Source organism: Camelina sativa, chromosome 19 (assembly GCF_030686135.1).
Source record: "Camelina sativa cultivar CO46 ecotype springtype chromosome 19, ASM3068613v1".
NCBI classification, from domain to species: domain Eukaryota; kingdom Viridiplantae; phylum Streptophyta; class Magnoliopsida; order Brassicales; family Brassicaceae; genus Camelina; species Camelina sativa.
This window is the reverse complement of record NC_141898.1, coordinates 4,012,252-4,036,606: the sequence shown is the minus strand read 5'-3', so window position 1 is coordinate 4,036,606 and position 24,355 is coordinate 4,012,252. Positions and strand designations below refer to the sequence as shown.

The 24,355-nt window shown below is 35.9% G+C and overlaps 4 protein-coding genes, 1 long non-coding RNA gene and 1 pseudogene across 8 annotated transcripts; 2 read left to right on the top strand and 4 right to left on the bottom strand.

The window, feature by feature from the left end:
• Positions 1-666: 666 nt before the first annotated feature.
• LOC104764695 (uncharacterized) lies at positions 667-7,796 on the bottom strand (annotated as a pseudogene). Its single transcript, XR_015591151.1, has 4 exons — positions 7,594-7,796; positions 6,767-6,877; positions 6,583-6,663; positions 667-1,090 (listed from the first exon to the last, which is right to left on the bottom strand). The product of XR_015591151.1 is annotated as an uncharacterized LOC104764695 (transcript).
• A 3,937-nt stretch (positions 7,797-11,733) lies between these two features.
• Positions 11,734-13,534, bottom strand: LOC104764693 (tyrosine-protein phosphatase RLPH2). The gene is made up of 4 exons (XM_010488275.3): positions 12,938-13,534; positions 12,538-12,605; positions 12,140-12,319; positions 11,734-12,053 (listed from the first exon to the last, which is right to left on the bottom strand). Exons 1-4 carry the CDS (start codon positions 13,446-13,448, stop codon positions 11,883-11,885), a joined length of 930 nt encoding a protein of 309 aa, XP_010486577.2. The 5' UTR covers positions 13,449-13,534; the 3' UTR covers positions 11,734-11,882.
• A 1,606-nt stretch (positions 13,535-15,140) lies between these two features.
• On the bottom strand, positions 15,141-16,884 carry LOC104764694 (tyrosine-protein phosphatase At3g09960-like). Of its 2 annotated transcripts, none has more exons than XR_015591542.1 (4): positions 16,209-16,884; positions 15,901-15,968; positions 15,536-15,699; positions 15,141-15,429 (listed from the first exon to the last, which is right to left on the bottom strand). XR_015591542.1 is itself a non-coding variant. In XM_010488276.3 (4 exons), exons 1-4 carry the CDS (start codon positions 16,768-16,770, stop codon positions 15,259-15,261), a joined length of 981 nt encoding a protein of 326 aa, XP_010486578.2. In that variant the 5' UTR covers positions 16,771-16,884; the 3' UTR covers positions 15,141-15,258. The 2 variants fall into 2 exon arrangements, 1 of the variants encoding a protein (XP_010486578.2); XM_010488276.3 differs by having other exon boundaries at positions 15,536-15,715.
• A 1,175-nt stretch (positions 16,885-18,059) lies between these two features.
• LOC109130941 (uncharacterized) lies at positions 18,060-18,778 on the top strand. Its single transcript, XM_019241080.2, has one exon. The coding sequence runs from the start codon at positions 18,166-18,168 to the stop codon at positions 18,442-18,444; it is 279 nt and encodes a 92-aa protein (XP_019096625.1). The 5' UTR covers positions 18,060-18,165; the 3' UTR covers positions 18,445-18,778.
• A 586-nt stretch (positions 18,779-19,364) lies between these two features.
• LOC104764692 (monodehydroascorbate reductase 3) lies at positions 19,365-22,349 on the top strand. Its single transcript, XM_010488274.2, has 9 exons — positions 19,365-19,648; positions 20,062-20,133; positions 20,367-20,418; positions 20,510-20,590; positions 20,684-20,802; positions 20,894-21,116; positions 21,264-21,508; positions 21,599-21,739; positions 21,849-22,349. The coding sequence occupies exons 1-9, from the start codon at positions 19,595-19,597 to the stop codon at positions 22,170-22,172; spliced, it is 1,311 nt and encodes a 436-aa protein (XP_010486576.1). The 5' UTR covers positions 19,365-19,594; the 3' UTR covers positions 22,173-22,349.
• Positions 22,350-23,282: 933 nt separating this feature from the next.
• LOC147920131 (uncharacterized) lies at positions 23,283-24,345 on the bottom strand. Of its 2 annotated transcripts, none has more exons than XR_015591149.1 (2): positions 24,188-24,345; positions 23,283-23,633 (listed from the first exon to the last, which is right to left on the bottom strand). It is a non-coding gene; the product is annotated as an uncharacterized LOC147920131 (long non-coding RNA). The 2 variants fall into 2 exon arrangements; XR_015591150.1 differs by lacking the exon at positions 24,188-24,345 and adding an exon at positions 23,720-23,858.
• Positions 24,346-24,355: the final 10 nt, after the last annotated feature.

The window sequence follows — 24,355 nt, the reverse complement described above, 5'->3', positions numbered from 1 at the left end:
GGATCTCTTTTTCAGCTAAACGATTAGAAAATTGTGTTTATAAGTTATATATTCAGTATGGTGTGACTTGTAAGCAGATAATAATATCAATTTAATAAAACATGGGATACATATTTGGAATTTTTATGCCACATGAATAAAATCATTGGAGAAACTAATCAAATGAAATAAAAGGCTGCAGAAAATTAATGATTTATTCTTATTTGTTTTCATCTTTTATGATGTTATTATCTATGTCTCCCATTGTAATAGCCACATCATCATTGATCATTAATGTCTCATTGATGTACCCCCCATTAAAATAATGAAATCAAATAAAAACAAATAAAACGCCTGGTTTATAATCATACTTTGATTTATTATATTGATATTATACTATTGAATTTGTACGTTTGTTTTGTGAAACAATCATTTTTCTCCAACGGTCATTTGGGAATAAAACCAAATCGGGGAAAGGACAACATAGATCACGTATGATCCGCGTGATGCCATCGTTTTTTTTAACTTAACGTACCGATCGATCGCACATTTACAGTAATCTAATCATTTTTTAATTACACAATTATTATTCTCTTAATCTTTCTACTTTCCTCTCAATGCACATGATATAAAGAAATTTCCACTTTTTAACACACTACTAATATTTTGTACATTTTGTGCTACAAATGTAAGAATATTAGACTCAAATATATAAAAAGTAAAACCAATCCACAAAAAGGATAATAAAGAGAAAAAGTGTTCAGAGAAAAGAAGAAGAAGAAAAAGAAGTGTTTAGTTACAAACCTGTCTTGATGAGAGTATTTTTCGAAGTTACTTCCTAAAAAAACATTACCCTTATAAATCTCCAAGAGCCCCTAACAAAGATAATGATAGTAGTGTAGTAGTAATATAACACACGACGATTATAAAAATATAAATTACATTCACCACCACCCCCCAAACCTAAACGTAGAGTTAAAACACTCAGAGAATGATCTGTGTTCCAAGAAGTTTTGCTTCTCTCTTGGATTCAAAGTCAGTGTATGGAATCTATGTTCTTGCTTAGCTCTTCCAGCTTCTTCATTCTCATCTTTTCGCTTTCTCCCACCAACTGCGCATCATTCAAAAATTGAATAATCCGTTAAGTCAAGAACACATATCAAAGTCAATATAATCGACACCGAATAGAGTGTGATAAAAGAAATAAGAAGAGAGAATATATGAAAAATTGTTTCTTTGTTATTCAATCCTTGAAATTGACATTGCACTCTATGCTTTACTTTTATATTGGTTACAAAAGTTTTAACCTAGAGTTTAGAGTCTTCCAATGATTGATGCTCTGGCACAATGATGTTACGTGGCTTCATTGTCATCATATGATTCAAGTGAGGCAAACCGATTCTGTGGCGTTACTGCCGTACTAGTACTCTCTGCAAATCCTTTCTTTTTGTCTTGATCTGCAGATAGCCGTTGAATCATTGTGGACTTCAGGGTTATGTTGGGCCTTGGACCTAGCAGACCTTTTTGCAGAGTTGTGTCGTTTTGAGCTTTGCTTTTGACACTCCCCCGCAAACTTGGAGTGGGTGGAACACCTACGCCAAGTTTGGTTCTGAGGATTTCAAATGGCCGTTGAGGAAGAGACTTAGTGAATATGTCTGCAAGTTGTAGATCAGCAGGGATGTGATTAAAAATCAACTTACCAAAAGCTACTTGCTCACGAACGTAGTGGTAGTGCGTGGCGAAGTGTTTTGTGCGAGCGTGAAAGGCTGGATTTGCTGTGAGGTATACTGCTGAAAGATTGTCACAGTAAAGCTCTGGTGTTGAGGGAAGAGAAACACCTAGATCTTGGAGTAAGTTTACCAGCCAAGTAGTCTCAGAGGCTGCTTCAGACATGGCTCTGTACTCAGCTTCAGTGGAGCTCTTGGAGACTGTGTCTTGTTTCTTCGAAGACCAGGATATCATATTGCTTCCAAGAAAAGTACAAAAGCCACCAGTGGAGCGACTAGTGGATTTACAACCGGCGTAATCACTATTGTTGTATACGTGCAGCTTGGAATTTGTATTTCTATCAAACGAAATCCCAATGGTTGTAGTGCCTTTGATATACCTGAGAATTCGCTTGAGAAGATTGAAGTCTGAAACAGATGGAACATGCATCTTTTGACAGACATAGTTAACAGCAAATTGCAGATCAGGTCTTGTTAATGTGAGATACTGCAGACGACTTGCCAAGCTTCTAAAGTATCTAGGATCAGAGAATTCAACATGTTGCTGTGGTGTTTTCTTGAGTTGCTGAGGAAGAGGAGTGGCAACAGGGGAACAAAATGACATAGCTGTTGTCGCAATGAGGTCTTCAACATATTTTTGTTGAGATAAAAACAGACCGTTCTCATGATACTGAATTTGAATGCCAAGAAAATAATAGAGTTTTCCAAGATCCTTCATTCTGAACTGCTTGCTTAGCTCATCAAGCAGGTTTGAGAGTAATGCTGATGAATTTCCTGTAATTGCCATATCATCAACATAAAGCAGCAACATAATGATGTCTTTACCTTTGAAACAGACAAACAAGGAGGGATCCCTTAGACTGCAAGTGAAGCCAAAGTCTAGTAAAAGTTACTAAACTTGTCGAACCAAGCCCTTGAGGACTGTTTGAGACCGTAAAGGGATTTATGTAAGAGACACACATGATCAGGAAAATCCTTGTTGATAAATCCAGCTGGTTGTTTCATATATACTGTTTCGGTAAGATCTCCATGGAGGAATGCATTTTTTACATCCATTTGCTTAATTTCCCAGTTCATGATGGCTGCAAAGTGAAGAACAGCTCTAATTGTTGTTGTTCTAACCACTGGATTATATGTCTCTAGATAATCAATGCCCTCTTCTTGCTTGAATCCTTGAGCAACTAGTTTGGCTTTGAACTTATCTAGTGAACCATCTGCATTTAGATTGACTCTGAAGACCCATTTGGACCCTAAGACATGCATATCGGGTGTTGGAGGAGTCAGAGAGAAGGTGTTTGCTTCTTTACAGTTATCCATTTCTTCATTCATTGCTGCTGTCCAGTTTGGATCTTTTAAAGCAGTTGTTACTGTTTCAGGTTTAGGATATGATACCTTGTGAGTGAGAAGTGCATATCGAGGATTCGGTTTTGAGATGCCTGACTTTGATCGTGTGGTCATTGGATGAGTTGGAGCTTCTGCAGGAGCATGGAGATTGACATTGTCACTGAGATCATCGTTGGTGTCTGAAGTCTGCACATTTGAGGTCGATGATTGGGAGTTGTTGCCAATAGGAACAAGGTCAATGCTTGTCGTACACTCAGTACTCCCATCAGCAACCTCAAGTGGCAATTCAAGCAATGTAGTTGATGGAGTAGGACTGATGGCATCAGTAGTAGCAGCCGCTGTAGTGAGTGGAATTGCAGAGGCTGGTAGTTGAGTAACAGTCTCGGAATGTTTACACGTTTCAGAGATATCTGAAAATTTTCTAACCATGCACCATACAAGGGTGTAGGTGATGACTGTTGAAGATAACTGTATGTGCTGGCGAAGGGAAAACATGCTTCATCAAAGATAACATGACGACTGAGATAAACTCTCCCAGTTGGAGGATATAAGCATCTGTATCCTTTGTATTTCTCTGTATAGCCTAGGATAACACACTTAAGGGATCTTGGATCAAACTTGTTTTGAGTATATGCTCTTAGAGTGGAAAAGCAAGCACATCTGAAGGTTCTTAGAGCAGAGTATTCGAGAGTTTTACCAAAGAGAGCTTCATGAGGACTTTTGTGATCTTTGAGAGCACTTGTGGGTAACAGATTACAGAGGAAATTTGATGTGAAGAAAGCTTCCACCCAAAAACTTTGTGGAGTAGCACTTTGAAACATTAAGGTGAGTGCCAATTCTGTTAGCTGTCTATGCTTCCTCTCTGATATCCCGTTCTGTTGCGGTGTGTGAGGGCATGACATGAAATGTTGAATACCAGCATTTTGCAGATGAGTAAAAAATATGTTACTTATAAATTCGCCTCCCCCATCTGATTGAAATGTTCCAATTTTTGTTTGCAGCAAATTTTCAACAAGGAACTGGTACTTGATGAAAGTATAACAGAAATCAGACTTCTTCTTTAAAGGATAAAGCCAACAATATCTGGAAAAATTGTCAATAAAAACTGCATAAAATCTGAATCCTTGAACAGAAGAAACAGGAGAAGGACCCCATAGATCACAATGCACTCTTTCTAGAGGTCTTGAAGCAAGAAAAGTAGAACTAAATGGCAATATTGAACTCTTCCCAAGCTGACATGATTCACATACATTGCTGGTACTTTTATTTACTTGAATTGCCTTATTTGTAGAGAGAAATTGAAGCACTTGTTGATTTGGATGTCCTAGTCTTTGATGCCACACCTCATCACTTGTCTTGATCTGTCTTGTAGAGTATAACATCTGGTACTTCTAATCATCCAACTTATAAAGACCGTTATTTTCCCTTCCCTTTGTCAGGAGTTTGTGCGTTGCTTTGTCCTTAGTGACAACACATGGATAATCTTTAGTTAACTTTGAAACAGACAGTAGATTCTTTGCTATTTCAGGACAAACCAGCACGTCTTTGAGAGGAATGTTACCTGACGTTGTGGCAAGATTGGCGAAACCAACATGGGTGATTGGAAGGAAATTTCCATCACTTGCCATTACCATGTCAGTCCCATGATATGGCTGAGTTTGTTGAAAACGTTGAGCGGAGCTGGTGATGTGAGCCGTTGCAGCAGAATCTGGATACCAACTGTTGTCCTCCGTAACATAAGTAATGTGGAGAGCAGAGAAAGCTGCTGCATTGATTGCAGGTTGAGCTGGTTGTTGATATTCTTCGTCGAACCTGTACCAACACTCAAAAGCATTGTGTCATCTTTTCCCACAGATTTGACAAACCGGCTTCTCACTTGTGCTGACAGGTCGAGGTGAGCTTGTGGAGGATGAAAATTATTGGTGAAAGCCACGACCTCTGGTGGAGTAACTACCTCGTCCTCTACCTCTGTTTCCACGTCCTCTGTTTGAGTAGTTAGACGATCTCATAGTGTTGAAAGCCAAGTGTGGTGAGACATCAGCGGAGACAGAGTAACCTTGGAGTCTATCATCATATCCGGTAAGACGAGATATCACATTGTCGTAGGTAGGTGCAGGCAATCGATCCATTGAGTCCTCAATAACAGTGATAATCGGCTCATACTCACGACCTAAGCCTCTTAAAGCTGCAAATATCTTCATCTTTCCACTAACCGGGTCTCCTATAGAAGCTAGTTGATCACAAATATCCTTGATTCCTCTAAGGTAGTCTGACATGCTTTTATCTAGTTTTTCAGCATTTTGCAGAAGTCTTTGTAACTCAAATAGTCTAGAGGATGATGTCCGGTTAAAGTGAGAGATTAAGGTTTCCCATACCTCTTGAGCAGTTGCAGAGCCGACCACCAGTCGTAGAACGTTCTCAGTCATGGAGCCAAGCAGCCATGCCTTAACTACTTGATCAGATCTGGACCAGCTTTCAAAATCTGGATTGAGTATGTCTTCGGTTCTGCCAGTATTGTTGTTGCGAATAGGAATCTTCTCAGCAGGTGGTTTGACAGCTCCATTGACAAAGCCAAGAAGGGCTTGAGTGCGCATAAATGATTCAAACTGAGACTTCCAAATGATGTAATTTTGTTCGGTGAGTTTTATAGTAACACAATTTGAAATGTGAAGAGAAAAGGAAAAATAAGGTTCCATGGTTCCGTCCATGGCTCTGATACCATGAAAGAAATAAGTAGAGAGAATATATGAAAGATTGTTTCTTTGTTATTCAATCCTTGAAATCGGCATTACACTCTATGCTTTGCTTTTATATTGGTTACAAGAGTTTTAACCTAAAGTCTAGAGTTTTCCAATGATTGCTGCTCTGGCACAATGATGTTACGTGGCTTCATTGTCATCATATGATTCAAGTGAGGCAAACCGATTCTGTGTCGTTACTGCCGTACTAGTACTCTCTGCAAATCCTTTCTTTTTGTCTTGATCTGCAGATAGCCGTTGAATCATTGTGGGCTTCAGGGTTGTGTTGGGCCTTGGACCTAGCAGGCCTTTTTGCAGAGTTGTGTCATTTTGAGCTTTGCTCTTGACATGTGAGTGGCTTGATGAATATGTTTCGGTTCACAGACAGGATATGTTGGAAAACGGCAAGAACAACCAATGTGTTAACTTAGATAGAGTTTGGAGGAATGGACTCCGCAAACTAAGGAGAAGACTCACACATAGCTTTAACCGGTCGAAGAACTCAACATCAAAACCTAAGGATTAAACACTGAATCTGCAAGATGACTAATATGTATGCCTAAAACTATCAGTGTTTGATGCATGTCTCAGAACAGAGTTACGGGACAGTAATTAGCTTAATATCTTTATCCACACAAGTAGGGGGTAATGTGAAAAAATAACCGACAACACAGAACCATAAACCAGAGAAAAGCAGAACAACAACAAGTAGATCAGTTAACTCCAATCATTTCAAACTCGACCCAAAATATATGTATTTGACAGAAAAGAGATTCGAGCATTTGTTGACTAACCTCCATTAGCTTGGTGATAAGCTGCACCTTCTCCCTATTCTTATCGTTGAATGCTTCAAGAGCTTCTTTGTACTCTCGTTCCTGCAAGTTGTGTAAATAAACCAGCTTAGCATCTTAATCCTCAACCAAACAGGCATACTCTGAATACAGGTCAATAGGATTTTGATTATTGTTTTGGTTTTACCTTTTTCTGAACTGTATGGCCCAATGGCTTTAATTCCTTGTTGACAGAATCAATCTTCTTCCTAACCAAAGCAACTTCTTTCCTCATGGGATCAGCTAAACCTTCAAGTTCCTGAAATGCAATTTAACCACTGATCACCTTAGTCATCAATATAACATCACTCAGAAGCTTTTGATCCACAGAGCTAATCTCTATCAGGTAAAGTGGGTTTTACAATCTGTGTTACAAAATGTACAAACTTTCACTGTTTTGTATCCCATAAATTGGGCAAAAAACACTAAAACCAAAGACTTAGTCCAGATTGATGAATATAAACATAAACCCAAAAGAAACAAATGGTTCTTTTCACATAAAACTTAATCCACATAGCCTATTTATAGCAAAGGGGGTTCCACTCAGCTACAAATCTGGAAACTTTCACTCTTTTTCCTGTGACCAAGAAATTGAAAAACCCTAGAACCTAAGTGAAACCACGTTTTCTTGCTATTGATCACTTAAAGATCCAAAATCCAAACACCAAAAGCCCCAAAATTTTTATCTACCTACGGCACAAACCACACAAAAACCAAAGGAAAAAATATACTTAAAATTGTAACTTGAATGCAATTGTCAGATCTTGAAAATTACAACACTTGGGGTCCTACAATTTCCCCTTAAAAACATGAATTAAATCCACAAATATAAAAACCCCCAAATGTTCAATTTAGCCTCCCATTCAAAAAATAAAAAAAATAAATAAAAAAACCAAAATTGAAGCACAATTCTCCAAAATAAAAAATAAAAACAATTTTTTTTGATGAAAAGTAGGAAAGAAAAAAAAAATTTACCTCACGGATCAAAGCAAGACGCTTAGTCTCTTCTTCAACACGACCAAGCTGAGCTTGAACCCTTTCCCTAATCTCCATTTTCCTCTTCTCGTCGTCCCCTGCGACGTCTCTATTGCCTGCATCTCCTTCATCTCTCTCTCTCTCTTTATCGCTCTCTCTCTCTGTCTCTCTCTGTCTGGTTCTAGATTCTTCTGTGGTAGAGATTTATTTAGCTTACTGAGCTTTTTTTTTTCTTTTTAGAGCCCAGAAAAATAGTGCTCTCTCTCATATCATATGAACATATATAATATATATTTATAAAGATAATTATTATTTATTTATTATTTTATTTGTATAACGGGAACTTTTTAATAAATTAACATATAATATTGAAACGTATATTAAAATAAGAAATTACATAACAGGCAAAAAATAAAAAGTTATTAGGTGAAATTACCTAACTGCCACCAACAACCGATAAAAGGAAGGAAACAAAAAAAGGAAGGAGAATCTGATTTTTGTAACCGTTGGATCTCTTTTTTTGTAAATAAATCCGATGAAGGAAGCAAAACCCGGAGAGACAGCTAGCTAGCTCGTTAACAACTCAGCTGTCCTGTCTAAACCGTATATTACCGAATGAACCAAACTAAACCACTTTCTTTTATTCCGGTTCTTTCATTGGTCCATTTTACCTAAACCATCGTGATTTGATGCCCGATTTGATGCTATTGAGTTATTATTTTCATTTATCCTCATTCTCCTTAGGGATAAGACCAAATCTACTATGATTCTATGAATGATCTTTTTTTTTGTTTTTTTTTGTTTTGGGTATTAATGTTAAGTACTAAGAATGATCTTCTAATAACAACCGAATAGATATGAGAAGAATATAATGATCCCAAAAGATATCTCCTATGATCCTCAAACAGAAAAGATAGAGAGAAATCCAATATATAGTACCTAGTAGGTTTTTCGACGTGGTGTATCTTAAGGGACAGACGATACAAAATGGTTTAATACATTGGCAAAGAGCAGTAGCCCCTCTCTCTCTCTCTCTATCTATCTCTCTATCTCTCAACGGCTTCAACTACGGGCCTTCGAAGCAAGAATCCTTCTTTTCATTTTTATTTTTTCCTTTTCTCTTAATGGAATTTACTTTTCTGTCAATGTATACTATATAAATATATTCCTCTAAGCTATATTAGCCATCATATCAACTCGATATACACATAGTCACACTATTTTTAAAAATGGTGGGGTTTTACATCTTGTCCTCATTTGGTAATTTGAAATTTTGTTTGTCCCACAAATTAATAGGATAAAGTTGTATTAGTCAGTATCATTTCAGTTATTAAGAATTAATGGTTGTTTTTTTTTTTGCAAGGCTTTGCTGTGTTATCTAGAGTTAGAAAGATAGCTTACCTACTTGTAATTGACATAAAACCATATAATCTTGTAAAGTCTATATAATATAGAGCTTAATTTGATATATTGTGAAATAAGTCTTTTTAAAGTCTTATTATCTAATAATCAATATAGGTTTTTAGTTCGAATTAATGTTATACGGTTTTGCTTAGTTGAGCTTGATCACCTGATAAAATTTTGTTGAGATCAAACTGAGCTAATAATGTCAGTTTGTGACTTCCTTTCGGAATAAACTTGTTCGAAGCAAAAAACCAAAATCGTAGAATAGATGTACGGTGAGGATTGAGTCGATGAAAGACATAGACAATGGAGTGATCCCGTAGTCGACGTGTGCCTCTCTGCCTCAAAGGACCCACTAAACCGGTGTTTGTGTTAGCGCGTGCATCAGATATCATTTGGCACCCATACTTTTTTTCCTTCAGATATTATTCGTTTATGGATCCCAACCTGTTCTTGTTTTGTAAGTAAACTATACATATTAATTTAAAAAAAAACTAGAATTTGTAACATTCTGATTATCTACAACAGAACAAGGGCAATTAATGTGTTTGAAATAAACTTCTTGCAAATTAGAATGATCGCAACAAAGTTTGTTTTAGACATGTAATCTTGTTTCGCGTGTTGTGTGTTCAAATTAGCGAAAATTAAACATAAATCGAATAGTGTGTTGAAAGCGTTTGAAACTCTTAATGGTGATGATTATGAACGTGATTGAGGAAGAGAGGATATCGACTTTATACCTAATTGCCAGCATCAGCACTTAATTAGGATTTAATGGTCTCATGATAATGATTTGCTGTCTCTGATCAGACCTTATATTTTCCATTATGTTACATTAAATCAACGTTATGTCTTATGCACTTATGTGTGTCTCCCTGTCCATGCTTGATGGTTTTATAACGAATAAAGTACATTACTATAGTTAACTGTAATTATGACGGGATCTTTGTACATTATTACGCAATAATTTTCATTAATGATTTTTACAAGTGTATATATATATGCCCTAGCAACGTTATTATAGTTGACTGAAAGGACTTGAGAGTATCAATTTATTACCATTAAATTTATGTACTACTTAGAATATACTATTGCAAGGACGAAACAAATGTAAATACATCGACAACACTGGTTTCATAGCTATGGGCCAGAATCTTTGGGATGTCGGTTGGATTAGCGTAACTGCCAAAACACAAAGATACTTCCCTTCTTTCTTCTTCGTCCATATGAGACATGTCAAAATTGTTTGTTTGTTTTTCTTCGTTAATTACGATGATGGCAATTAATCATGTAGAGATGAATATTCTTGGTAATACTAAACAATATGGTGAATTTTTCAGAGAATAAAATAACTTTTTGTATATGTTGGTCAACAACTCAACATCATGGTTCAACTATACTGCACATATATTGATTGGTTGACACCAAATAATAATACTAAACTAACTCCGAGAGAATCGGTGCAGTTGACATATTCTTTTTGTAAGTTTGACTATAAATTCGTTTAAACTAGGATTTGAATTTCGACTATTGAGTAACAGTTTATGAGTTTATCTCGAATGTTTATCATATATATGCGTTGAGACACTGGTTTATTCGAAGCTAGGTTTAGATAAAAACTCAAACGAACGTAACTTTTTATATTAATGAACAAATAATAGTCAAAGAAAGAAGTGATCTAGTCCAGAGAATTTCTTGTTTCTACCAAAAAAAAGACTGCACATAATATTGTCGTAACTCGTGATTAGGGAAATCTTGTGTCAAATTATTTTGTTATATATCTAAATGAGACATATACAATATAGGTACCTATATTATATAGGTACAATATAGATATATATAATATAGGTACACAGTTAGATACACATTCCTTCAGTTGAACCACTAGATTCTGTGCCAACAACCATATTTTAACCGAGGTATGTACACAATTAATCCAGCCAAAAAATTGTCCAATTCTCACGTTACATAAAGATCCTACTATCCTAGTTAGACAATGAAGTTCTTAATATTTTTGTAGAGCTGGATGCTGCCATATTGTTTCATGATACATCAAAATGTCATCCTATAACTAGTTTATCCAGTGGAGTCTCAAAAAATAAGGAATCGGGAAGAAAGCAAACTTATTTGGTTTAACTTTGAGAACAAAATTGAGTAAGATCTTGGTTATCTCTTCTTAGGCTCGAGGAAATTTTCGTAAACAAAATTGGATTCACGTGAACCAACCGAAGTAAACAGCTGTCGTTATTATATATACAGTATAATGAAAATCAAGTAAGCATGTGTTTGCACATTTCTGACGACTCCTTTTCTTATCTGTCCTTTTTCTCCTTTTTTTTGGGCCCATTCTTTTTTTTTATTTAATAGTGTTGCTCCTTCTCTAATTAATGGATCCAATCCAACCAAGTGTAAGAAGGAAATATTATTTTGATTTACAACATGCTTTTTTTTTTTATGTTAAAACACAAATTTCTGTATAACCCAATAAATATCGAGCCGTATTAGTCACCCACCACTAGATTCTTGTTCAAAATTGGGAACCTGAACATGCTAATTCGTTTTCTTTCCATGGCAAAGTGCTCCAACTCAGGAGCCATATAACGAATATAACTTTAGAAACCTTTCCCTCAAAAGTTCAGGTTCATCATGTAATATACAGTGACTAAAAAACACTCTACGCGCTTGTCTTTAAACAGCTTCATAAATCTGGGCTTACTGAATTTGCAAGGCTTTAAGTGTGGAAAATAAGTTTTAAGAGTTGAGCTGTTGAATGTTCAGAGGCCCATTTGTTTTCTTAGTAAACGTTATAACTGAAATTTGGTACTGCTAACGTTACTACGATTATTTTGAAATGACAATGTATGATATTGGATAGATGAGAAAACTTAACTAGAAAAATTATCGGTGTCGCGGATAATCTTCTTGGAAGGGAGAACAATTGCTGCCACGGGTTTATCCGGGTATCCACCGCCTTCATCGATGATCAGTCTCAGACCATGGATGTGAAGCTTCCCATGGTGCCCGCTAACAACAACAGTATGTTTATCATCCAGCTCCTGAAGAATGTTTCAGATTTTCAAAAAAAGAGATTTCCAAACTGAGTAAGATGTTTACAAAACGTTCGGCTCATTCAGTGGCTTACTTGTGGGATGTCCCAAACGTTTTTCCGACCACTTAGATGTTGTATTTTTGAAATGCTTGTGTCTTTAGCTCTCAAGAGCTTTAGTTGTTCTTCTACATTATCCCCTTTCTCTAAACCAGCATGTACCGCTATCAACTTACAATGCTTAAGCCCTTCCTCTGTTTCAATACAAACATCGTCCTGTGGTAGAATCAACAAATGGACACATGAGTTCTACTACGATACACTTTTCCGACGAAACATGCTTATACCACTTATATACATGGCTATAAATTTATAATTAGTTGCAAGAGAGTGACTAATAAGCTCATAGTTCGAGTTCTTATGGTTTTATAACCATTAAACCATTGTTCCTACAAACATCACAGTATAAAATGGTAAGAGAAAAGAGCCCTTACCTCTTCATGGACCCATACCATATTGGTCAAGAACTTCTTGTGACTCTCAGGCACTGCCTTCATCAAATCTATCAAGACATAAAAACAAACAAGTTTCAAAATCATACCAAAGAGATCCCAAAACAGTCCAAACAGCCCTGCTTCCAAACCGAGAAAGATTCAATTTTCAGCCGACCAAATTGCTCAATATTGAAATGTAAAGAGATCTAATCATACCCTGACCACCAAATTCACAAATCACAACGATACTTGAAATGAAACCACTAATTATAAAGTACAACTAGCAGCTAGACAAAGGTGTAACAGAGAATTCTAATGTGTACAGATTCAATCACAGCTTGATCAAGCAAAAACTAAACTATGAAGAACCAAGAAGGAACACATTGATAGAGAATTATACCAGAAGATCCATGAGGAACACCATAAGATTCAAAAGTCGATCCAGCATCGTAAATCGATCCTTTATAAGGCATCCCTTTCACAGAATTGAACAGAGACTTAATTTTACCAGCCCATCTCCGACCTTGGAGATGCATATCCTCGAACCCGTCACCTCTGTACCATCCTTCTCTCTCCTCGCTACTTTCGTACTCCTTCCACGTATCCTTCAAATCAGACCCATCTGAAGGACGGGGCAACAAACCCAAGAATCCAGAGAAGGCAAAGTCATGGTTTCCGGCGAGAAAGACGTGAGTTTGATCGGGATGTCTCTCCGGCAGAGAGATTAAAAAGTCGATGACTTTCCGGGTCTCGGGTCCACGATCGCAGTAGTCGCCGAGGAAGATGACAAGAGCTGTTTTGAAATCTGATGGGTCGATGGCGGATTGAAGATTAAGCCAGAGGTTATTGAGCTTCGATATGTATCCATGGATGTCTCCGACGCAGATCACCGTTGCTGGTTTTTGCGCCATCAGTCTCTGTTTCTTAATGATAATGTATTAGTGGGCTCTATGGGCCTGCTGTGGCTCTATATATATGTTTCCAAATAATATCGAGTTTTTTTTTTTTTTTTTTTTTTTTTTTTTTTTTAATTGTATTACAGCTAGCCGGTCCATTAGCCAAATTCTTACATAAGAAGCGGGATTCCTTGTGTGATGGTGCCTTATACAAATGGACTTACCTTCTGCCACTATAGTAATGTCACTTCACATCCATGTTCGAGTTTTTTTTACACTGAAATAATAATATTTAATTGTTAATTTAATTATTAATATTTATGAATGATAAGAAAACCATAGATCATTATGTAACATGGCACATGGAAATAATCATCAATTTTCTATTAAAAAAAAAATCAATCTACAAAATCGGTATTTAGGAAGAAAATGAAAACTCAAAATACAATATGTGTTCCCTTTAAAACTCAAACTCAAACTCAAAATACTTTTCCTTTTGTTCCCTTTAAATTTTAAAAATTCCAATTTTAAATTTTCAGTTTTGATTGTCACATTGAAATTTATAGAGAAATTATGTAAACGTCTAATACAATCAAAAAGAAGAAAATTTTGTTCATGACATTGATTTTAGGTTTACAAAGTACAATAGTTAATAGAGAGTTTGTATCCCAGTTTGGAGAAGGACCTGAAAACTACCCAAATGTAGTAGCATTGAATACGAAGAAAAACACTCACTCTCACTATGTGTTCTTCGATGTGGGTAACTGCAGTGGATTTAACTATGACATATATATGAGTCAGTCATACAGAGTGGAAGTCGAAGGTATGTTCATATTCTCATAAGCTATAAAGAATGACATTAAGGATGTAATGGTCAAATACGATTTAAGCTTGCAATATACTATCTTCATGGGAGGAGTTTAGCTGACAAATACTTAATGTTGATGTTCTCAACCTCTATTAAACCTAATTTATCTATCTATTACAAAAGAGTATGGAGTTGTTAATAAATGAAATATTGTATTATGATATCCAAATACAATATAATCGTATAGTGTCTATTTAATGCATAACTTAGATTAGCATTTGTTATCTTGTCTAGATTTTCTTCTCATGCATTTTATAGAAGAATCTGGTCTATGAGACTATGACCTTAGATTTTATATAATTGACTTTCTCTGTAGAGGTAATGACACTTAAACTTGATCACCTTATAAAACTTACTTAACACTCCAACTTGGTCTCAGTTTTTAATCGGGTATGAGATTTTTTTATATAGCATCTATCGTCGCAAAGACATGATGAGGTAAATTTTTAACTCCATGAACATCTATATCTTGATTAGTTTCACAAAGAGAATCATCACTCACATCATGTTTAATGTTAAAGAATACTTTGGTAACTTTGTATGAACGATGAGATAATGAATTAAATTTTGCGTGAGATAATAAACGTGTATGGTTCCTCGTTTTTGCGCTATTAGTCTCGTGTCTTGAGATGACAATGTCCTTGGGGCGGACTAGCTAATAGTTGGTTTAATAAAAAAAACTTAAATAAAATTCTACTACTTTTTTTTGTATTTAAAAGTGCTAAAATTGATTCAATACTAAATAAAAACACTTCAGATATTTTTCAACATAACATTTGTAGTTTTCTAATAAAGTTTATCATAAGTCACAAGAATAATTCAATCGGTGTATCTATCTCTTTCCTAAAGATTATTATTTGTAGATATGATAATTTTGGATGAGCAAAAGTACAAAATAAGAAAACAACAGAAGAGCAAACGGAATGCTTAGAAAATATACATAAAGACATGAGATACTTAATTAGAAATATTATCGGTGTCACGGATAATCTTCTTAGAAGGAAGAACAATTGCAGCCAAAGGTTTATTCGCGTATCCACCGCTTTCATCGATGATCAGTCTCAGGCCATCTATGTGAAGTTTCCCGTGGTGGCCGCTAACAACAATAGTCTGTTTATCATCCAGTTCCTGAAGAAATGTTTCGGAGAAAACGAAATCATACAAAGAGATTTCTAAACTTAAGCAAGATCTTAATTAATACAAGTGTTGTTCTTTCAATGTTTTTGTTTTTAACCTGTGGGATGTCCCAAACGGTTTTCCGACCAGTTAGAGGTTGTATCCTTGAAATGCTTGTGTCTTTAGCTCTCAATAGTTTGAGCTGTTCTTCTACGTTTCTTCCTTGCTCTAAACCAGCATGTACGGCGATCAACTTACAATGCTTTAGCCCTTCCTTTGTTTCTATACAAACATCATCATGCAATAGTATCACATAATGGACACGTCACATATATGATAACTACTACTACACATGCATTTTCCTGCGTATTAATTAAGCTTTTACCCGCTAAATCAGACATCCTTTGTTTTATAACCACTCAAGTTCTGTTCCTACAAAACTTCACATGATGTATAATGGTTGGAGAAAAATCCCTTAATTACCTCTTCATGTACCCATACCATATTGGTCAAGAACTTCTTGTGACTCTCCGGTACAGCATTTATCAAATCTATAAAGTCAGAGAAGGATTTATAAGAAAACAAACAAGTTTTAAAAGCAACGATCCCAAATAGTCTTTAAAAATGTCACAATTTCACTATCACAAATACTATATGAACTCCAAATCGGGAAAGCTTCAACAATTGCCTGATCATCAAATTTAGAATATCGTTTGAAGAAAATTCACAGATTATGCCAAATAAACTATAACAAAAGAGAAGAAGCAGAACACATCGGTGGAGAATGGTACCAGAAGATCCATGAGGGACACCATAGGATTCAAAAGTGGACGCAGCATCGTATATCGATCCATTATACACCACCCCATGCTCGGAATAATCGAATTGAACCCTAATATTTCCCGCCCATCTCCTACTTTGGAGATGCATGCTCTCGAACCCTTCACCTTTATACCACCCTTCTCTCTCCTCGCTTCTTGAATACTCTTTCCACGTTTCCGCAATATAAGACCCATCGGAAGTACGAGGTAACAAACCCAAGAACCCAGCGAAAGCGAAGTCGTGGTTTCCGGTGAGAAAGACGTGGGTCTGCTCGGGATGTTTCTCCGGAAGAGAGATCAAGAAGTCGATGACTTTTCGAGTCTCCGGTCCACGATCGCAGTAGTCTCCGAGGAAGATGACGAGAGCTGAGCTGAAATCTGACTTGAGAGTCGATTGAAGATTACGCCAGAGGTCACTGAGCATCGAGATGTTTCCATGGATGTCTCCGACGCAGATCACAGTTCGTGGTTTTTGGGCCATCGTTAGTCTTGTTTTCTTGCGATGCAATCTATGTGGGTGACGACTAAACATTGTCAACAAAAGTCAACTGTTTCGATGGTTCTGATTTTCACATGTTAATAAGTCATCTAAACCGTCAAATTTTCACGTGTAACACATCCTACGGTTTACAGTCCTTTGATAGTTCGCTTTCCACGATAAATTATAATTTAAATGATTTACTCAATGACTCTTTTTTTTTTCATTAATAAAAAGGACTAAGGAAGATAGAGAGATATATAAAAGGTGTCAATGATCAATTATTCAATTCATTCACGTTACTATTACAGCATCATATCAAACTCGTTGAACATTCGATTTTTCATGTAAACACGTTTTGGACATTGTTGTGTTTGTGGAGTTTTAGCACCCAGAAAAAAAAACACGGATGATACATGTGATACATGCGTAACTAACATAAAGTTTAACAAAATATATCATGCCATCTCTAAAAAGCTAACTACCCATATAATTTTGTTCTTAATTATTAGTATATAACCTCAATTTTTTTATTACTCAATCATCTGGTGGTTCAAAAAGCTAATATATTTTGGTGCTATAAAGCATATTTTTTATTTTTGTGCAGTGGGTGGCTACTTGCATTATTAAGCTTCCACTAGCGTAGTGACACCGTAAGAGTCAAAGAACATTATTAACATCGGTTTAGTCGAGACATGTCTGGTTCATAGCATATGCAAGGACATCATATTTTTAAATGTCAATTTTGTGAGGCTAAGAAAATAATTGTTTTTATTAAGGAAAAAACGCATAGAGAGGAGCATAAATTTTAATTTCTGGCTGGGGCATCTGAAAATATTGGAACTCCCTGAGTCATGATCCTAGCTTATAATTCACCTCCTTAATTCATTAACATCTCTTACGTTTTCCGGTTTATGATCATTAAAGATATTTATGTATAACATGGCATAATTGAATGTGACGTATAGGTATATACGGCCAGAAATATTCGTGATTATGAATTCATAATTACGTACATTTTCTTCTTAATTATCTACGCACGCAATTCCATTCATTGCTAAATGATAAGCTCTTTTTACGGGACTCTTCACCAAACGCTACTTAATTGCTTACAAATTTATTGCTCCATGTATACATCATCTCTTGAAGAGATTCTCTTCCCCTTTCTGGTATTGTTCTTAATCACAATTCACAAATATAACCTCTTCAATAATTAAAACCCAATTCATTCCCCTTATTCCTTCCTGAATCAAACAAGTGAGGTGGCATATATAAGTATAATGGTATATGTAAAATTGTTCCTTTTACTTCATGTAATTTGTCCTTTCTTTCTCTTCACGTAATCCATCCCACGGTAGCTATCTCTCTCTATATATACAATAAACACACAAGAAACACAATCGATCATAAATAAGAAAGAGAGAGAGAGAGAGAGAAGAAGAAGAAGAGATGGGAAACGTGAGATGGCTTCTCAACTTTCTCAACCATGCCAACAAGCAAGAAAGTGTTGAGAATCCTGACAAAACCGGTGTCGTAAAGGCCTCAAACAGTGGATTCAAGATGCCATTGCATTACCCAAGATACAAGAAGGAGGACTACGAGGAGATGGAAGAGTGGAGATTGGATTTGCTTCTTTCAGACTACGGACTTCTTGCCTTCCATGACAATACTCTACATGAGAAGCGAGCTTTTGCAATCGGAGCTTTTCTGTGGCCTCAGCACCCGTAATTTCCATCTCCTTTATTTATCTTCTTTATATTATTTAAGAGTACTAATGGAGATTGTGTAGAGATACGAGAGCGGAAGAGATGAAAGAAACCGCGATATCAATCTACCCAAGATATATGTCAGAAGAAGTCCGTAGTCTGAAAGAAGCAAACGTATCTTTAGTTTTCATTAGACCACTTTATGTTGTCTATATAAGTTTAGCTTTGGATTTTGCATCTATGAATCTTCAATTCAATAAAATGTAGTTTTACCGCTTGTCATGGTAATATGGTATCAAAGCCTTCATTCAAATCTCCCCCAAATGAGGCTGAGTCTAATTCATTATATTTCCTTACCTTGTGTTGCTATTATTGTACCAAAGAATGAACATAAAGAAAGGTGAAGATCCATTAGTATCATTATATAACATGATTCATTGCATCCCCACCCCTAACTTATGACACTATGGTTGTCCGTGATTGGACTTCTTCAAAAGCATAAACTGATAAAGCAAATTCTAATAGCAACATCTATGTAATAATCATACTAGTAAGCATCTTAAAGTTGATTTGTTAGCATGTGGCTAAACACAGTATTATTGAGATCTGCGCTAAATTTCATCGAGATTTGAGCAATAACGCCAACGAAATCGAGATTTGGATTTATAACGCCAATGAAATTGAGATTTGAGCTAATAACTCCAAGTGGCTGACACTCTGAAAATATATGATTAACTAAATAATTATCGATTCTACCAACCAAATAGTATACACGTTTTTATAACAGATATTTTTGATTTTTTGGAGTAAAATAAATTAAACGGAGTTCGTCGTTATAGGAGAGGACAGACAATTCCAACGTGATATATACGTTTTTTCATGTGAGTTCGTCTGCAGGTCATTTTTTGGGATTATAATAGCTAATTTAGGAACGTTAAAGGTATGGATGATATTATTAGTCAAGTCTTTCCAATATGATTATTATATTATCCACTAATACATAATAATGATATCCAATTGATCAATATGCCTTAAACAAATCGAGTCAGACTAGTCCAATACAGACACCTAGACTCGAGAGCCTTATCGTCACTCCACTATATATATAAACCTAAAGTCACTTTCCTCTTAACATACCAAAAAGAAACTGAGAAAGAAATTTTGATTCATCAATGGCGGAAGAGAAGAGCTACAAGTACGTGATCATTGGAGGTGGTGTAGCCGCCGTAAGTAAATTGCTTTGCTCCATTTTTCACATCTTTTTTTCGTTAAACAAGATATATCTTATCGAATTTAAATCCGATAGTGACACAACACAATACAAATACAAACTAGTATAGATTATATGTCTTAGTCCAACGTTTTTTTTTTAGCAACTCGACAGCATTGTAGTTTGTTAATGGTTAGACCATTTTTTATCAACGAATCATCGCTTATTTCGCGTTTGTGCTTTGCTTTCGAATTCCTCTCTCTAGATCTCTTTGATTCTGCTCTCACCTTTTTTTTTTTTTTTAATAACTAAGAAGTTTTGGATCTAGGTTCTCACTTTTACATAAAATCCATTTATGCTTAGTAAACAAACAAAATAAACTGTTTATGCTTTGATTTGACTTTTTTTTTTGGCATTTCCGAATCACAGGGTTACGCGGCGAGAGAGTTTACGAAGCAGGGCCTGAACCCTGGTGAACTAGCAATCATTTCCAGGGAAGCAGTACGTTTTTCACTCTTATGAGTTTGGTCTCGATTTTTCACTCTTACGAGTTTGGTCACAACTTTGAAAATGATTTCACAATTTTTTTTTTTTGTTTGCAAACACAAATACAAGCGCAAAAGATTATAAACACTATTTTTGGAAAGTTGAAACAAATGATATATGATATTCTCTAGTCTGAAAACTGATTTTGAAGCCCATAACCATGTTTTGTTTTGTGTGTTTGTCAATAGGTGTCTCCTTTTGAGCGTCCTGAACTAACCAAAGTATATATCGACCTCTCAGGTAAAACCTTTTTAACTCTATAACATCTCTGTCAATAGATTTAACTTTTATTTGCTACAAGATTTTGGTTTAACTTGGATCACCATTACAGTCAATCCGACCCTTGCGAGTGTCTATTGCTGTGCTGGAACTGGTGAAGAGAAGCAGTACCCTCATTGGTACAAAAAAAAAGGTAATGGTTTAGTTTCTGTCTTCTCCAAGAAATCTCGGTGATTTTCCACTCGCAATGTTTTTGGTGATTCTGAGATAATTTTGATTTTTACAGGGATTGATCTAATTGTGAGCACAGAGATAGTCAAAGCAGATCTTGCTTCCAAGACACTTGTTAGTGATGATGGAACAATTTACAAGTACCAAACTTTGCTCATTGCAACCGGTTCTACTGTGAGCACAATACTTGCCCTTCTCTCTCTCTCTCTTTGTTACGTTCTAAGTTACTCTAGCTGGCGACGACTGATATCAATATATTTTGCAGTACGTAAAATTGTCAGAACTTGGGATCCCAGAAGCAGATGTTAAGAATATATTCTACCTAAGAGAAATCGATGACAATGATGAGCTTTCGTTAGCTATGGAACTATATGTGCAAAACGGACAGGCCGTGGTTATTGGCGGCGGTTTCTTAGGTCTTGAGATGAGTTCTTCTCTAAAGGCTAATAACCATGAAGTGACCATGGTTTTTCCAGAACCTTGGATTCGTAAGTTTGATGCTTAACAAAAAAAAGTTTACCTAAATAATTTTACATTGGATATTATTAGTAAGTTCATTTCAAGATACTAGGAGTTATCAGTTTTGCAAAAGAAGTTTTCATTAACATATTTTCCTCTGTTTGATCGTTGTATAGTGAACCGGTTTTTCACCCCGGAGATGTCTGCATTCTATGAGGCTTACTTAACCAACAAGGGAATCAAAATCATCAAGGGAACCGCAGTCACCGGATTTAACACCAACTCAGATGGAGTGGTCACGGAGGTCATACTAGAGGGTGGAAGAACCCTAGAAGCTAACATTGTGGTCGCCAGTGTCGGTGGTAAACCGGTCACCTCACTTTTCAAAGGCCAACTTGAAGAGGAGAAGGGTGGAATTAAGGTTTGTGATTAAAAAATAAAAGAAAACAGAGCTCTTGTCAATTACCATTATTAGTAGTGAGTGATTAATGATTATTCGTTATTATTGTAGACTGATGGGTTCTTCAAAACAAGCCTACCTGATGTATACGCACTTGGAGATGTAGCCACATTCCCAATGAAAATGTATGGCGAGATGAGGCGTGTTGAACACGCTGACAATGCTCGCAAATCTGCTGGACAAGCCGTCAAAGTAAGAGCCTTACCAGCTTGATTCTATAAATCGAATATACGGATGACCGAACTCTTTTGAGCTAACGACATTAACTAATGATGTGTATCTCTATGGTTCTAAATTGTAGGCAATCAAAGCAGCTGAGGAAGGGAAAACTGTCCCGGATTACGATTATCTTCCCTTTTTCTACTCTAGATTTTTCGACCTCTCGTGGGAATTCTATGGAGACAACGTTGGAGAATCTGTAATCTTTGGAGACACTGACCCCAAAACTCCAAAGCCTAAGTTTGGGACGTATTGGGTTAAAGATGGGAAAGTAGTTGGAGTGTTTCTCGAAGGAGGAACTAAAGAGGAATACAAGGCTATTGCTAAAGTGGCACGAGCACAACCTTCCGTTGAGAGTCTTGACGTGTTATCCAAGGAAGGTCTTTCTTTCGCCACCAAGTTTTAATAGCACCACTCTTTGAGACTTTGGGTCTTTGTTTGGTATAAGTCAGATTGATGCAACAATATCTCCTTTTGTCCTTTGATTTCGTATGGAGCCCCTTTTCTGTTTGGGAGAATAATTTAGTATAAGAATGTATTTTATTTGGTTTGATCGAATCATTGGATTTTAAAGTTCTTGCAATATTCGATTCATGATAGATATTCAGTTTTGGATGCACGTGAACACATGGCATTTGCCATGCTCTTGATTAAACTTTTTGAGTCAGACCAAAACTGTAACATTTTTTTTTAATGTCCAACACAACTTAAATTAATACTATAATTTTGAGAATCAAAATATAAAACCTGATTTAGTAAGTTTTTTTTTGGTAGTCAACTATCAGTTACACTCATAACTCAATTTAAATTAATAAATTAGTGATAACATGTACTACCAAATCACACCTTTCGCTAAAACTCTTCTTTTAACAACAGAATCGTGCTTCTCACGAGATGCTTTCTCGAATTATTCCAAAAACCGCCCGGTAAATCGCTCTCCTAGAGGCTTACACTGCCTAGGGTTTATCTGCTTCGACCCGAAACTTAATTAGATCTGCTTCGACCCCTATGATTTTTGAATCTTTGCTCGTTTTGATTATCAAATTATTATTTTATTATTTTCTTGTGTGTAGGAGAGATAAAGATTAGAACTTTGTGTTTGTTTCCAACATGGAACATGTGGGATTTGTCGATCTCGATACAGAGCTGATATAAAAAATTGGGACTTGGTGTTGTTTTCTATGTTGCATCGAATCTAAATCCACTGAAAAAATCCTTTAATTATCTCTAAGTAAATTAAGCTTCTATAGTCTCAAGATATCAATTTAAGACCAGCTTGTGATTTAAAAAGATCAGTAGAAGGTTTTTTAGAGCATCTTTAATGGTAGGTTTATATTTTTGAGGTTCTTACATTTTTTAGTATTTAAAAGTATACTTTTATAAAATAAGAATCTTTTGTTTGTTAATTAAAATTGTACTCCTCCAATGATAAACTCTTATAAGTGAAGTTTTTAGTTTTGAAAAAAAAAATTAGAGAGTTAGTTATCAAGTCTCTGAATTAAAACAGCAACATGAATGAGAAAAACCAGAAAATATATATAAACCCTAATAAATCCCCAAAGTCCGAATTACATAATTCATACTTCAAACCATTGGTATGCACATAGAGAATCGAGAAGAAGAAGGCATCGTTAGTTAAATTTGTAAGAGCCAAATTGAAAACCCTCAAAAGGAATCATCATCCGTAGTGGTAATGGGAAGAAAGTGAACCATTCTCTCGGTCTTCACTTATGGATTGTGGTGCTGATGATAGTATTTAAGATAAGAGATCAAAACTTAAATCCAAAGGGTGAAAAGAAACTGCATGCCTGCTTAGACGATGTCTCTCTCTATGAAGATGTCTCTGTGTGAGCTGACGGGTTTGTGTCTGCAAGAGAGAAGAAAATAGATCAGTTGCTGCTTAGTAGAGTAAACAAAACAGAGTCAATAAGATCATGAACAGGATGAACATACTCAATTCAATTAGATCATGAACATGATACGTCTTCAAACAAGCATAACCTATGGACCATAATAACTAAAGCAATTAGAAGATGTCGAATGTGAAAATAAATTGGTTCCACTATATTAAGATATATCACTACATACAATCCAACCAACCAAAAGAAGCCTTTCACGAGAGCTATTGAAAAGAAACACACACAAACTAGATCCAATTTGATTATAAATCATCACTAGAGCTAAAACTTAGGGCAATTTTGTTATAAGATTAGAGACTAATCACAAGATAACCTATGGAATGATTCAATTAGCTCTGAATCACATGAATCAAGTTACGGGATTCCCAACTTAACTAAAATCACGAAGCTACAGTAAACAATTCGGGTGAGCGGAGGAGGAAGAAGCAAAGAACCTGCAATCTGATAAGAACGAAGGGAGAGAGATGATAAAAAAAGGCAGAGAAAGAGAGGAATCTTTTACAGCAATAGAATCATGCACCAGAGTCGCCGTTGAGATCTGCCGTCGATGGAGATGATGAGTTAACGAGGTTGAGCAGCCGGAGGCCACCCAAAATTGAATTATTCTTCTCTGCTTGCAATCAATTTGTGAGAGAAAACTCTTGATTTTGCACTCTCTCCGTCAAGAAAC